The sequence below is a fragment of the Loxodonta africana genome, chromosome 25 (assembly GCF_030014295.1).
Source record: "Loxodonta africana isolate mLoxAfr1 chromosome 25, mLoxAfr1.hap2, whole genome shotgun sequence".
NCBI classification, from domain to species: Eukaryota; Metazoa; Chordata; class Mammalia; order Proboscidea; family Elephantidae; genus Loxodonta; species Loxodonta africana.
Genome location: NC_087366.1, coordinates 32,061,426 through 32,075,397, shown reverse-complemented (window position 1 = coordinate 32,075,397; position 13,972 = coordinate 32,061,426). Strand labels below are relative to the sequence as shown.

General features: G+C 37.4%; 1 protein-coding gene across 14 annotated transcripts in view; it reads left to right on the top strand.

Annotated features, from left to right (window-relative positions):
* Positions 1-13,972, top strand: part of TTC13 (tetratricopeptide repeat domain 13) — a 97,281-nt gene that overhangs the window by 54,291 nt on the left and 29,018 nt on the right. For all 14 annotated transcript variants that reach the window (XR_010319403.1, XM_064276641.1, XM_064276645.1 and 11 more), the window contains 5 exons: positions 916-998; positions 4,514-4,655; positions 5,173-5,347; positions 7,722-7,878; positions 13,456-13,586. Coding sequence is in view for 13 of the 14 variants with exons in the window: in XM_064276641.1 (XP_064132711.1) it covers positions 916-998; positions 4,514-4,655; positions 5,173-5,347; positions 7,722-7,878; positions 13,456-13,586 (688 nt within the window). In the remaining variant the exon portion in view is untranslated. The remainder of the gene's footprint in view (positions 1-915; positions 999-4,513; positions 4,656-5,172; positions 5,348-7,721; positions 7,879-13,455; positions 13,587-13,972) is intronic.

The following is a 13,972-nucleotide window of genomic DNA, read 5'->3' as shown; positions in this document are numbered from 1 at the left end:
GAAGTTCTCTGCCTAGAAATTTTAAAGCTCTTAGAGATCATAATACTCTGTGGTAGTAACTTTAGTAAAATATGTCTTTTCCTTGGGGACTGTGGGAAATGTCTTCATACTTTTGCTTTAGAGTAAATAATGAAGTCTTAATGAAAAGTACATCCAATAATGGTTTAAGCCTAGAATGTTTGCTGTTAAACACAACGGTACATTTTATTAATAGTTTTCACAGATAGATAGTTTTGTAGTAGCCAAGTACACCATTTATTTCCTAAGATGACTTCCTAAAGAGTAGTGCCTGTAGCAGTTCTCGCTTCATTAGCCTCAGACCTGGTGTTATGTGAACAGAAGCTGTACCCAAACGTTCCGAACTTAAGGTTTTCGTTTTATTTTCTTTTACACTTTCTCCCTAGAGATCATGTCAATCCTTCAGGTAGCCAATCTGGAGCTTTTTTGCTTGTTTTATAAACAATTTCATTTTGGGCTTGCTCTTTTGTCTCTTTTCTTGGTTCATGTTTAAATGCTGCTAGTTATGAGCATTTTGAATTAATTATTTCACACAGCTCTCAGCCTTATTTTCACTCTGTAGGGCCTTTATTAAATAAGGAACTGCTATTACTATGAAGGGTACATCATTCGTACTCAAAGTTGAAATGAAATAGATAGTGAGAAGCTGTTTTCCCATTTTTGAAAGGAAGAAGCTTAAGGCTTTGTTATTTTTCGTAGCAGTGCATTGATTTACTGCTGAAATTAAATCCTGACTCATATTTCATTGAACTTTCAACCTCTTTTCTTTAAATCTTCCTATTTAAAAAGATCTGTCAGAAACCATGTAATATATATATTTAAGTCCTTTAGTGATTTAAGTAAAACTCAGTTCTAACAGTTATGCTAATTAAATCATTTTCTATATACTTTTTACAGGAAGCTATTGAATCCTTCAAAGAGGCTTTGAAGCAGAAAGTTGACTTTATTGATGCGTATAAAAGTCTGGGGCAGGCCTATAGGTAAGTCAAGTAGTAGTAGTTGGGGTGGCAGGATGGGTAAGGAATGGAAAGACAATATAGCCTCACGAATGATAGTGATATTTAAAAAGAAATTGTGTTTCTTAACCAGGAGAGATGGTCATTCTAAATTGCATAGGCATTAAATACTAGATATGTTCTCTGGAAGATAGAAAGAACCATGTGTCAGAGAATGTCATATTTATAATATGATGCATATTATAATCTCTGAAACAACTTCAGTTTGTATGTGTTGATTTAGAAAATGCTAGTCCTTCCAGGGCTATTATATCAATAGCGGCTTTATAAGCTCTCAGGTAATAGGTGCTACTGCTGCTGCAGCTTCTTCCTCTTTTTTTAATATTTTATTTTTGTTGTTGTTGAGAATATACACAGCAAAGCATACACCGATTCAGCAGTTTCTACATGTACAGTTCAGTGATACTGATTACATTCTCTGAGTTGTGCAATCATTCTCACCCTCCTTTTCTGAGTTGTTCCTCCCCCATCGACATAAGCTCACTGCCCCCTAAGTTTCCTATCTAATCTTTCAAGTTGCTGTTGTCACTTTGATCCCACATAGATAATTCTTAAAAGAGCATAATGCTCAAGGCAGACGTTCTTTACTAGTTAAACTATTGTTTGGTTTTAAGAAGACTTCAGAAAATATTTTTGGTTTAATATTTAAAGATTATCTGAGGGCAGGAGTTTCAGGGGTTCATCTAGCCTCCATGGCTCCAGAAAATCTGGATTCTATAATAATTTAAAATTTGGTTCTGCATTTTTCCCCTTTTGATCAGAATTCTTGATCAAAATGTCCAGTAATGGTAGCCAGGCAGTTGTTCATGGAGGCAATTAGCCACACACTCCATTTTTTTCTCCTATTCCAGACTCTCCTTCTTCCCCTGTTGCTTCAGGTGAATAGAGACCAATTGTTATGCCTTGGATGGCCCCTTGCAAGCTTTTAAGATTCCAGGCACTGGAAAACAGTGTGGCAGTTCCTCCAGAAACTAAAACTACCATATGAACTGGGAGGTAAAACAGAAGCACTAAGCATGTTATTAGACCAGTTAACTGGGATGTTCCATGAAACCGTGACTCTAAGCCAAGGAACCGAATCCCATAAGGTGTTTGGTTGTTCATAAACAGTCTCAGCAGCTAGTCTTTTTTTTATCTTGTCATTGTTGTAAACATATCTATCACACAGCTTTTGCCAGTTCAACTTTTTGCAGGTATACAACTTACTGACAGCACTTGGATGATCAGCTGTGGAACTCTACCCTTAATTAATGTGATTTTTCCATCACCGTACCCTGAAACTCAGTACTTCATAAGCACTAACCTTCCCTTCCCCCTCCTTCCCACCCCTGGTAACCACTAAAACACTTTGGTCTCTATACTTCTGCCTGTTCTTGTCTTTTTATGTAAGTGGGGTCATACAATATTTGACCTTTTGTGATTAACTTATTTTACTCAGCATAGTGTCTACAGCTCCATCCATATTGTAGCGTGTATCAAAGCTTCATTTCTCCTACTGGTTGAGTAGTATTCCATTGTATGTATGTACCACATTTTGTTTATTCATTCATCTGTTGATGGACATTTAGGTTGTTTCCACCTTTTGCCTATTTTGAATAGTGCTGCAGTGAACACTGGTGTGCAAGTCTCTGTTTGAGTCTCTGCTTTCAAGTCTTTTGGGTATATACCTAGGAGTGGAATTGCTGGGTCATATGGTAGTTCTGTTTTTAGTTTTTTGAGGAACTGCCACTGTTTTGCATAATGGCTGTACCATTTTGCCTTCTCACCAACAATAGATAAATGTTCCAATTTCCCCACCTCCTTACCAACACTTATTTTCTGCTTTTTGTTTGTGTTTTGTTTTTTATCTTAGCCATCCTAAACCCGTTGCTATTGAGTCGATTCCAACTCATAGTGACCCTAGTGGGAATAAAATGGTCTCTCATTGTGGTTTTGATGTGCATCTCCCTGATGGGTAATGACGTTAAGCATCTTTTCATGTGTTTGGTGGCCATTTGAATGTCCCCTTTGATGAAATGTCTACTCAAGTCCTTTGCATATTTTATGATTGGGTTACTTGTCTTTTCTGTTGTTAAATTGTTGAAGTTTTAATATATTTCGGTTGTTAGATTCTTGTCAGATATATGGTTTCCGAAGATATTCTCCCAGTCAGTAGCTTGTCTTTTCATTTTTTGGTAACGTCTTTCAATGCTGCTGCTTTTTTAGGGCATAACTAAGGTTATCTGCTATGATCCATTGAAGAGTCCTAGAATAAAGGGATGAGAAAGCTTCTGTTATAGTTTATCTCTGTCAGAATGAGAAATTGTGACCGGAACCTGGCTTCTGGACTCCATGCATTGCCCTGATCAAGTAGAGCTATTCTGACTTTTGGCTTGAAAATAAAATGGTATTTGTATCCTAATCTGGAAAAGGAGATGGTATGATAGAATAGAAGGAGCCTGTGGTTTAGGTGTCAAGAGACTTGGTTCTAGTCCTGCTTTAACCATTCAACAGGTGTGCATCTTTAATTCTCTGATCTTCAGGTTTTTTGTCTTTAAAGATGCCATAAAACAGAAAAGAAAGGGTGTAATAGAAATTTGCATCAGAACTCTGTTAGGTACTATTCAGGAAGGATTCATTTCACGAGCTTAATTGCTTTCTAATGTGATAGTTTGAGGAGCTCCTTTACACTAGCTTGGAGAAAGTGTTTTTGGATTTGTTTTGGATTTTAGAGGTAATATGTATCTTCCCTGTCTCACAGATGTGGGAAATACAAATTGAAAATAGATCTGAAATCACCTTGTAAATAGCAAAATGCTGTATAAATGTCAGCTGGTATTATATATTTTAAAAAGCTACATTACTTTTAGAAAATTTACTTGTAGGCCATTTTGAGGACATTTCAATTCTTCATAAAAATTTTAATATGTAAAGGAAGACTGGTTAGCACCAACCATTTCCATTCTTAAATGATTACAGTACAAAGATATACCTCTTTTTCTCAGAATTTTAAATTGGATAGTGATTTATTAGTATTTAAATGAAGTAGCTTCAGTCAAAGAAAAATAATATTTTAAATCCGTGAATTTGGTTCAGAATAATAAACCTCTGTATAACTATTGCATATACCTTTTTTTTTTTTTGTAAAGGAAAGAAGTATGTTTCTATCAAAAAACTAAAATTTTAGTTCCTGGGGTTGAAGGCCATCATGAATTGAGGGGAGGGGCTTGAATTAGCATTTGCCTTTGGAAATTAATAAGTTAATTTTCTCCAAAAAATTTCAAGAACTGTGTGGTTGTCTATAATCTGGTAAATTTAGAAGTAATTAGTGGAATGTGATGTGTCAACGGCTATATAGCTATAAAGTGGTCAAGTGAAAAAGGGAACACCAACATCAAGGTACCTTATTCACATATTGGACCATAATTCTTAAAGGTAACTTGTTCTGTATGTTTACTGTTATGTCTGTACTGAGTTCATAACTATCATTCAATACCTAGAGAACTGGGCAATTTTGAAGCAGCCACTGAGAGCTTTCAGAAGGCACTGTTGCTCAACCAAAACCATGTGCAGACCCTCCAGCTCCGGGGGATGATGCTTTATCATCATGGCAGCTTACAGGAGGCCCTTAAGAACTTTAAGGTGAGCGTCTGTAATGAGAGGCACTGCTGTTGGAGTTCTTGGGTTATTCTTCAATAAGGTTTGCTGTTGTCATTGTAGTCAGGTGCTGTCGAGTTGGTTCTGACTCATAACAACCCTTTGTACAACAGAACGAAACACTGCCCAGTCCTATGCCATTCTCACAATCGCTATGCCTGAGCCCACTGTTGCAGCCACTTTGTCAGTCCATCTCATTGAGGGTCTTCCTCTTTTTCACTGACCTTCTACTTTACCAAGCATGATATCCTTCTCTAGGGACTGATCCCTCAACAAGGTTTAGTGAAATGTATAAAGAAGGGACCAAGAGTAGCATTTATACTTGAACGACACTAATAATAAATCACTGCCTCACCTTATAGACTCGTTTGCAGACTGTGTATTTGATCAGATTTAACGTGGAGGGAAAACTTTTCTAATTCCAAGTAAAAGAATAAAGTGCTCAAAAGTTTTCTTAAACTGTGTTGATACTAATACAGCGTATTCTCCTTTAATGCCCTAGCGGTGTCTGCAGCTAGAGCCGTATAATGAAGTGTGCCAGTATATGAAAGGACTCAGCCATGTTGCAATGGGACAGTTTTATGAAGGGATAAAAGCACAAACTAAAGTTATGCTAAATGATCCTCTCCCAGGTCAGAAGGCTAGCCCAGAGTATCTTAAAGTGAAATATCTCCGAGGTAAGTCAGACAATTGCAGAATCATTGAATTTTAATGTGTGAAGCTGCAGAGATCTTATTACTTGACTGTCTTAACATTCCATATGAGATAACTGAATCTCAAAGAGGCAGGTAACTTGTCCACAGGCACCCCTTGGTTAGTGGCGATGCCTGGACTAGATAGAGTCCTTGTCTTCTGAAGACAGGTCCAATGTGTCCTCTGCCACTTCCTACTTTTTTTCTTTCTAATCTTTAAAGAAGTTTTACTTGAGTTAAGAACCACATTTTGAACTAAATATGACAAACATCTGGGTTATTTATGTCTCATCATGTGTAGTCTTATCCAAAGATGTAGGAATTGCAGGAAAAGTAACCTTTTTATGTGGTTTTTACTGTTGAAATGTGAGCTTAGTATCTTTGATCTGTTATTTTTCTCATATCAAAATTCTCATATGTTTTTGATAAATTGGGATAAGGAAGAAAGCGCATCTAAAAAACTATATCACACTGCCCTGACAGGGAACACAACAGAGAACCCCTGAGGGAGCAGTGGGATGCAGACCCCAAATTCTCATAAAAAGACCAGACTTAATGGTCTGACTGAGACTAGAAGGGCCCCAGTGGTCATGGCCCCCAGACCTTCTGTTAGCCCAAGACAGGAACCATTCCCAAAGCCAACTCTTCAGACAGGGATTGGACTGGACAATGGCCTAGAAAAAGATACTGGTGAAGAATGAGCTTCTTGAATTAAGTAGACACTTGAGACTATTTTAGCATTTCCTATCTGCGGGGGAGATGAGAGGGTAGAAGGGGTCAAAAGCTGGCAGAATGGACACAAAAAGAGAGAGTGGAGGCAAGGAGCGGGCTCTGTCATTAGGGCGAGAGCAATTAGGAGTATATAGCAAGGTGTCTCTACGGCACTGGGTAGCAAGGTGTATATAAATTTTTGTATGAGAGACTGGCTTCATTTGTAAACTTTCACTTAAAGCACACACACACAAAAAAACTATATCATAGTGTTACTCATGTTTCCTCTGCCATACATAATGATATTTTTGTTTTTCTTTTAAAGCCCAAATCTTTACTTGTATTGCTTCTCTTTCCTTTGTTATCGTCATTCCTCTATATCATAAAAATAATGTGAGCCATGTGTGTAATTTAACATTTCTAATAGCCACATTAAAAAAGTTAAATTAACTGTAACAATAAACTTTAATCCTGTGTATCCAAAATATTGGTTCAACATGTGATTAGTATAAAAATACTATTAATGAGATATTTTACATTTTTTTGTACTAAGTCTTCAAAATCTGATGTGTATTTTACACTTAGCAGCACATCTTCATCTGGATGCTAAATTTTCACTGGAAATACTTGATCTGAATTTAGATTTCATATAATTCAGTTCAAAAAGTAGATTCATAGATGCAAGTTGCTTCAAACATACAGAAGTTTTCTAATAATTGAATCGAGTGTTAATTTTTAAGTCTAAATTAATTAAAATTAAATAAAATGAAAAATTTAGTGTCTCAGTCCCACTAGCCACATTTCAAATATTCAGTAGCCACGTGGCTAGTCACTACCTGTTGGATAGTGCATCTCTTTCCTCTAAATTACAGTTCCCATTTTTCCCTGGTTTAGTATAGCTTGGACTTGTAAACTACAGACTGAAGGAGGGGACAGCCCATATCTTGGGTTTTCTACACTGCTTGTACAGGGATAAGCAGCAGTCACTCAGCCAGTCAGTGAAATAGTATACCTATCAGTCAGCCTGTCTTTTTGACAGAGGACCAGGCTCTGTCTGATACTGAACTTGGATTCTCAGGCTCTGGAACTCAAACAATGAGATCTTTGGTGTATGTAGTACATGGTAGGAAACCCTGGTGGTGTAGTGGTTAAGTGCTGTGGCTGCTAGCCCAAGGGTTGGCAGTTCGAATGCACCAGGAGCTCTTTGGATACTCTTTGGGGCCAGTTCTACTCTGTCCTATAGGGTCGCTGTGAGTCGACGGCACTGGGTTTAGTACACGGTAAAAACCAAATCCATTGCCATTGAGATAAGTCCAACTCATAGCTGGTAGATTCATACTGCTGACCTTTTCATTAGCAGCCATAGCTCTTAACCACTGCACCACCAAGGCTCCAGTGTATGGTAAGGTGGTTAAACTTAAGTCAAACTAAACCCAGATTGACTGTTTTTTTTTTTTTTTTTTTTACCCTGGCAACTCAAACCAGTGGCCAGTTACAGTTTGGTTTTTTTAACTAACCTTTAGAATCCCCTTTTAAATTTTCTGTAATTAAATAATAGTTTGTTACAAAGTATTTGTATGGCAGCTAGCTACAGAAAATATTTCTTTAGCAGTATTTGAGTGTGTCAGATCTCATTTTCTGCCTGCAGAGTATTCTCGATACCTTCACGCACACCTTGATACCCCCCTAACGGAATATAACATCGACGTGGATCTACCTGGAAGCTTTAAGGACCACTGGGCTAAAAATCTGCCCTTCCTCATAGAAGACTATGAAGAACAGCCAGGGTTGCAACCTCACATAAAGTAAGTGCTTTAAATGAATATGAACCTTTTTCTTTTTCAAAACTGAGTTATAAGTTCATCATGCTGTTTCTTGATCACTAAATTGCTTTCTGCCCATGTTTCTGATGAATTTCTTTTTGGAGTTGGTATGTCTGAAAATATTTCTTTTAGTTTATAAAGTATCTTGAAACTTACCTTTAAATATCACCTTTCCTTCTAGCCTGACCTTCCTAATTTGCTAATGTTGGGCAATTTTAACACTTTGAGTGTACGCATACCACTTGGTAGTCTTTGATATGCATTTTTCTTTTACCATGCTTTAAACAAGTTATTAAACATTTTAGCAGCTTGAGACTTTACTACTGGACTACTACTTCTGTAATATGGCAAAATATGTATTCTAAAGGGCTGCCGTAATATAAAACCATTAGCTCTATTAATTCCCGGAAGTCTAGCAATGCATTAAAAATTAGGGAAATTGATAAAATATTAAATCCCTCAACCTCTAAAAAGAAAGAAAAAGGGGGTTTCAATCTAGAGTGATGAATGGTAAACACATTTAAAAGGCAGGCATTGTCTGAGGGTCAGTGCATATAACAACTACTGCAGTAATGGGTTTGCTGAACTTTAAAGGGGCTTAAGTGGCCCCATAGCGGAAGCACTCCCAGGATAACAACAGAAGCCAATACATGTTTCCTGTCAGGAAAGCATTGCCAATTTGGGCCCCATGTATTCCTACAAATTAAGATCATTAGTATGAAAATTCAAAAACCAAGATCACCAAACCCATATGTGAGAAACAACAGACAACAGATTTAGACCCTCAAGGGATTCAGATGTTAGAATTGTTGAATATAGGCTCTAAATGAAATGTTTACAGAAATTAAAGAAGAAATCACAAGGAATGAGCCGGGAACAAGAGACTATCAAAAATACCTAGGTATTAAAAAGAATAATTAGAAATACAAAATGGATTCATTAAAATAAAGAATTCAATGTATAAGCTAAACAGAAGAGTAGACATAGCTGAGAGAATATTGCGGAACTGGAAGATAGAGCAGTAGGATTATGCGGAGTATAGCACAGAGAGTCAAGGAATTAGAAAACATGAAAGACATGTTAGAAGATATAGAAGATGCAAGGAGAAGCTCTAACATATGTGGGGCCAGTGTAACCTCGATATCAAAACCAGACAGGGATTGCAAATAAAAGGAAGTTTAGAGGTCATCTCATTCATGAACATGGATGAGAGAATCTTAAAATATTGGTAAACCAAATCCATTCATGTATAAAAAATATGTCATACTAAATTTGTTTTTTCTCAGGAAAGAAAAGGTGGTCTAGTTTTAAAAAATCTATAATTATAATAATTAACAGATTAAAGGAGGAAAACCATATAACCATATTAATAGATGTAGAAAACTAGAAAAATTAAATGACTATCATGCTTTTAAAAAGAAAAAAAAAAAGATTCTTAGCAAACTAGAAAAACAAAGGTGTTTCCTATATAATACATTATTATATCTATCAAAAACCTATTGCAAATATTATTTTAACTATTGAGATATTAGGAGCATTCGTGTTAAAATTGGGAGCTAGACAAAAAAAGCCTAAAATCATTGCTCTCTTCAACATTGTACTTGAAGTCTTAACCAATGCAGAGACAAGAAGAATAAAAATTATAAGAATTAGAAAGGAAGGCAGAAAGCTGTCATTGTTTGCAAATCACATGATTATCTACAAAGAAAACCCAGAAGTTCTACAAAGTATTAGAAGTGAGAAGAATTTAGAAAGGTGGTTGATTATAAAATCAGTATATAAGAATGATTTGTATTTCTATATGTCAGCAGTAAACAAAATATAATTTTTTAAATGCCATTTATAGTAGCAACAAACAAGATACTCAGGAATAAGTCTTACAAAAATTTACAAAACCTATATGGAGATAATTATAAAACATTACTGAAAGTTGCTAAGAGAAAATAGAGAGAAATACTATGTTCATTGATTAGAAGTTCAATTACATTAATATCTCAGTTCTCTGCAAATTAATTATGGATTCAATAAAATGCCATTCAAAAGCCCTATAGTTTTTGAGGAATTGGATAGGTTAATTCTGTAAATTTGTGGAAGAACAAAGGACCAAGATTAATTAAGGTACTCCTGAAGAAGATGATGGCCTAGGCTTGTTGAGGGGAAAGTTTTCATTTTGCCAGATAAAGAGACTTAATATTGTAATGAAGACAGGGTAGTACTGGTGCAGGGACAGGCTAGTAGACCAAAGGAGCATAATGGAGAGCCTAGGAGCATTTATGTAGACAGCCCAGATTAATGCTAGAGGCATATTATAGACCAGACTGGGATTCATCAATAAGTGGGAGTGGGATAATTAGTTATTCCTATTGATTAAAATAATTTTTTTTTTTTTTTTTTTTGTGGTGGAGCAGGTAGAAATCCAGTGCCAGGTGGATTACAATCTTAAATGTGAATGGCATTTTTTTTTTTTTTTAATTTTAGAAGAAAATGTAAGACTTTTATGACTTTGAGATGTAGAAGGATTTCCTTAATTAAGATACACAGATCATCAGCCCTAGTTGAATAGATTGATAAATTGGACTACACTGAAACTAAGAACTACCTGTTCATCAAAAGACACCATAAAGAGTAAAAAGACAAGCCCAAACTGGGAAAAGATATTTGCAACATATGTAATTGACTGGAGCCCTGGTGGCGTAGTGGTTAAGAGCTACAGCTGCTGACCAAAAAGTCAGCAATTTGAATCCATCAGCCACTCCTTGGAAACCCTATGGAGCATTTCCACTCTGTCCTACAGGGTCGCCATGAGTCAGAATCAAATTGATGACAACGGGTTTGGTATAACTGACTAAGAATTATTATCCAGAATTTATGATTCTACAAATTAAAAAGTAAAAAGTAACCAAGTGAGCTAAAGAAATACACAGGTAATTTCACAAAAGAGGAAACATGAATGACAAGAAACGTATGAAAAGATGTTTGAACTCACAAATTAAGACCTCATGGGGTATCATTTTATACCCACTAGGTATGCAAATACTGAGAACTCTGACAATAGTAATAATGGCAACTTGTAAAAAGGAACCTTTGTATATCGTATAATCTTGCGACTCTGTTCCTTACATAATTGTATTGAAGCTTGTACGTGTGCATATGTCTACCAGGAGACTTGTATAGGACTGCTCATAGCTGCATTTGTTCACAACCAAAAACTGGAAATGAACCCAAAGGTCCATCCACAAAAGAATGGATAAATGTGACAATAGTCACTCCATTGAATAGTACATAGCAGTATAAACAAATGAACCATGCAACAGTGTGGATTAATCCTAAAACACAGATAAATAGATAGAGCTCATGTCAACCTTAGGTACAACAGAACAAAACATGTCATCCTGTGTCATCCATTGCTGTGGCTAATCCAGTCCCTCTCACCAAGGGTCTCCCTCGCCCTCACTCGTCCTCTACTTCACCAAACATGATATCCTCCTCTAGTGATTGATCCCTCCGGATGATGTATCCAAAGCAAGATAGTCAAGTAATGTCCTGTTGTGACCCATAAAGTTTTCATTTGCTAACTTTTGAAAGTAGATCATGAGGCCTTTTTTCCTAGTCTGTCTTAGTCTGGAAACCCTACTCAAACCCTCCACGATAGGTGATCCTTCTGGTATTTGATATACTAGTGGCATAGCTTCCAGCATCACAGCAACCCACAAGCCACCAGAATACAACAAACTGACAGGTCGTGATCTTAAAATATAGTGTTGAATAAAAACAAGTCGGGAGGCTACAGGGTGACATTTTCCCTGTAAAGCTCATAAACAAGCAAAACTATAGAATATATTTTTTAAGGATATGCATATAGGTAACTATATATATTTTTTTAATGTAAGGGAATCATGAATACAAAACTCAAGCTTCCTCTGCCTGTGATGCAGGGGAATGGAACAGGGAAGTAGCATACAAGTAGATGGAACTACGTGATTATTCTAGTTCTTAAATTGGGTGATGGGTTTATATGATTTTTGTATGTACCAATTATCACATAATCAAAAATAAAAAGAAACTAGAGCTCTCAAAGCAGATACATACGTCCTCTGCCACCCCTGTTCAGACAAATACCTATGTGCAGAAGACAACATAGCAGGCTTGTACTGCTGTCCTTGGAAAGGCCTCTGCAAGATTAGCGTTTAGCTTGCATTTGGGAACTTAGATTTCGGGAGAATGTCCACCATTCCCAAAACTGATAAAAGTGGCTTATATGCTTAAACTGTTTGTTCAGACAGTATGTTGTTGTTGTTAGCTGCTGTCGAGTTGATTCCGACTCATGGCAACCCTATGTTTGCAGAGTGGAACTGTGCTCCGTAGGGTTTTCACAGCTGTGACCTTTCAGAAGCAAATTAGCAGGCCTGTCTTCCGAGGCACCACTGGGTGGGTTTGAACTGCCAGCCTTTTGGTTAGTAGCACAGTGTTTAACCATTTTTGACACCCACAGACACCTAGTTTGTGCTAAATACCTGCTGCCTTCTGTGAATCTGGAATTCAGGTGCTTTCAGGCAGAGGTGCCTCCGTGACCAGCCCCAAGTAAAAACCATGGGCATTCAGAGGCGTGGTGGGGGAAGGGGTGCAGCAGAGGGAAGCACTTGCACCTGGGCACAAGTCCAAGGGGGTCCCAGACAAGGCACATAATGACATTCCAAGGCACCACAAAACTGAAAGCCCCTGGCTGAGGTAGTGGTTAAGAGGGGGAAAGACATTTCATCAATGCCTATTCATCTTAAAATTGGGGAAGGCAATTTAAGAGATTGCCTCTGGGTGCTTGTTACCCTCACTAGACCCCTGTGGCCACTGACTCTCTAATGAGCTTTCTGGTTGACAACATTTCACAGGTATTGTCACACTTGTTGCTGTGTGACTCCACTGGGAGGTGACACTTGGGAGCTTGTGCCAGATTTCCCCTGGACTTTGCTCCATGCACCTTTTGCCTTTGCCAATTGTGCTGTATCCTTTCACTATAGTAAATCATGGCTGCGAGCACCACAGTGTGCTAAGTCCTGGAAGTCTTCCTAGTAGAACATTGAAGCTGGGGATTGTCGGGGGGACTCCTGACTCAACCTATAGCTTAGAATTGCAGGCTTTTGTTGTAAGATCACGAGTAGGTTGGCAGCTAAACAATAGCAATTTTACATGTCATTCTAAGTATGCTTGGTTTGATACAATTTGGGTGAATGGGGAGGTGTGTTTGGGTTGCTCGTTGGAAAAGGCAGTCCACACAGGTGTGTATTCTGGAGAAGCTTGCAAGGCAGACAATGGTAATCCTCTGGATTGCACACTAGTTATCATTGTCCCAACAACATGTGGTATTAATTGTGCTCATACTTCCATAAGTGTTTCCCATTTTTAATTTGTGTGTGGGTGGGCGCAGAGCTCTGAAGTAAAGATAAAGTAGTTGTAGACTTCTTAATTACTTTCCCAGTGGAGGAACTGAATGTTTTTCAGATGAGATTGTATTACTGAATATCTTTTTAAAAACCTTTATCGTGCATGTGATGTTTCTTCCAGAGATGTGTTACATCAGAATTTTGAGAGTTATAAACTTGAGGTACAAGAGCTGATTTGTGTAGCGGATCGTTTGGGATCACTGATGCAATACGAAACACCTGGTTTCCTGCCAAACAAGAGAATACACAGAGGTATTCTGGAATTGGAAATATCTCTGCTCTAAGAGCAAGAATTGTCAAACCGTGTTGTGTTTTTGTTTGTTTGTTTTTTGATAAATTATATACTGAGCTTACTCAAACTCTGCATTTGATCAGAACAGAAATGTATGAATCCTTCACACTGAATTCTGGAAATACCGTTCCATCCTGTCTTTTTGGTGTTGCTGTAGTGTAGCTGTAGAATATAGATCTTGGGTAGTTACTGTATATCAGACAGCAGATCCATGGGATTTGTAGGCGGGAGGAAGAATTCGAACGTCCACTTGCTTCAGTAGGAGGCAGAATTGGGAGGAGACCACCTTGGGAGTGTCTCTAGTGTCATCTGAACAGTAGGATCATTATGGCTGAATAGTATCTCA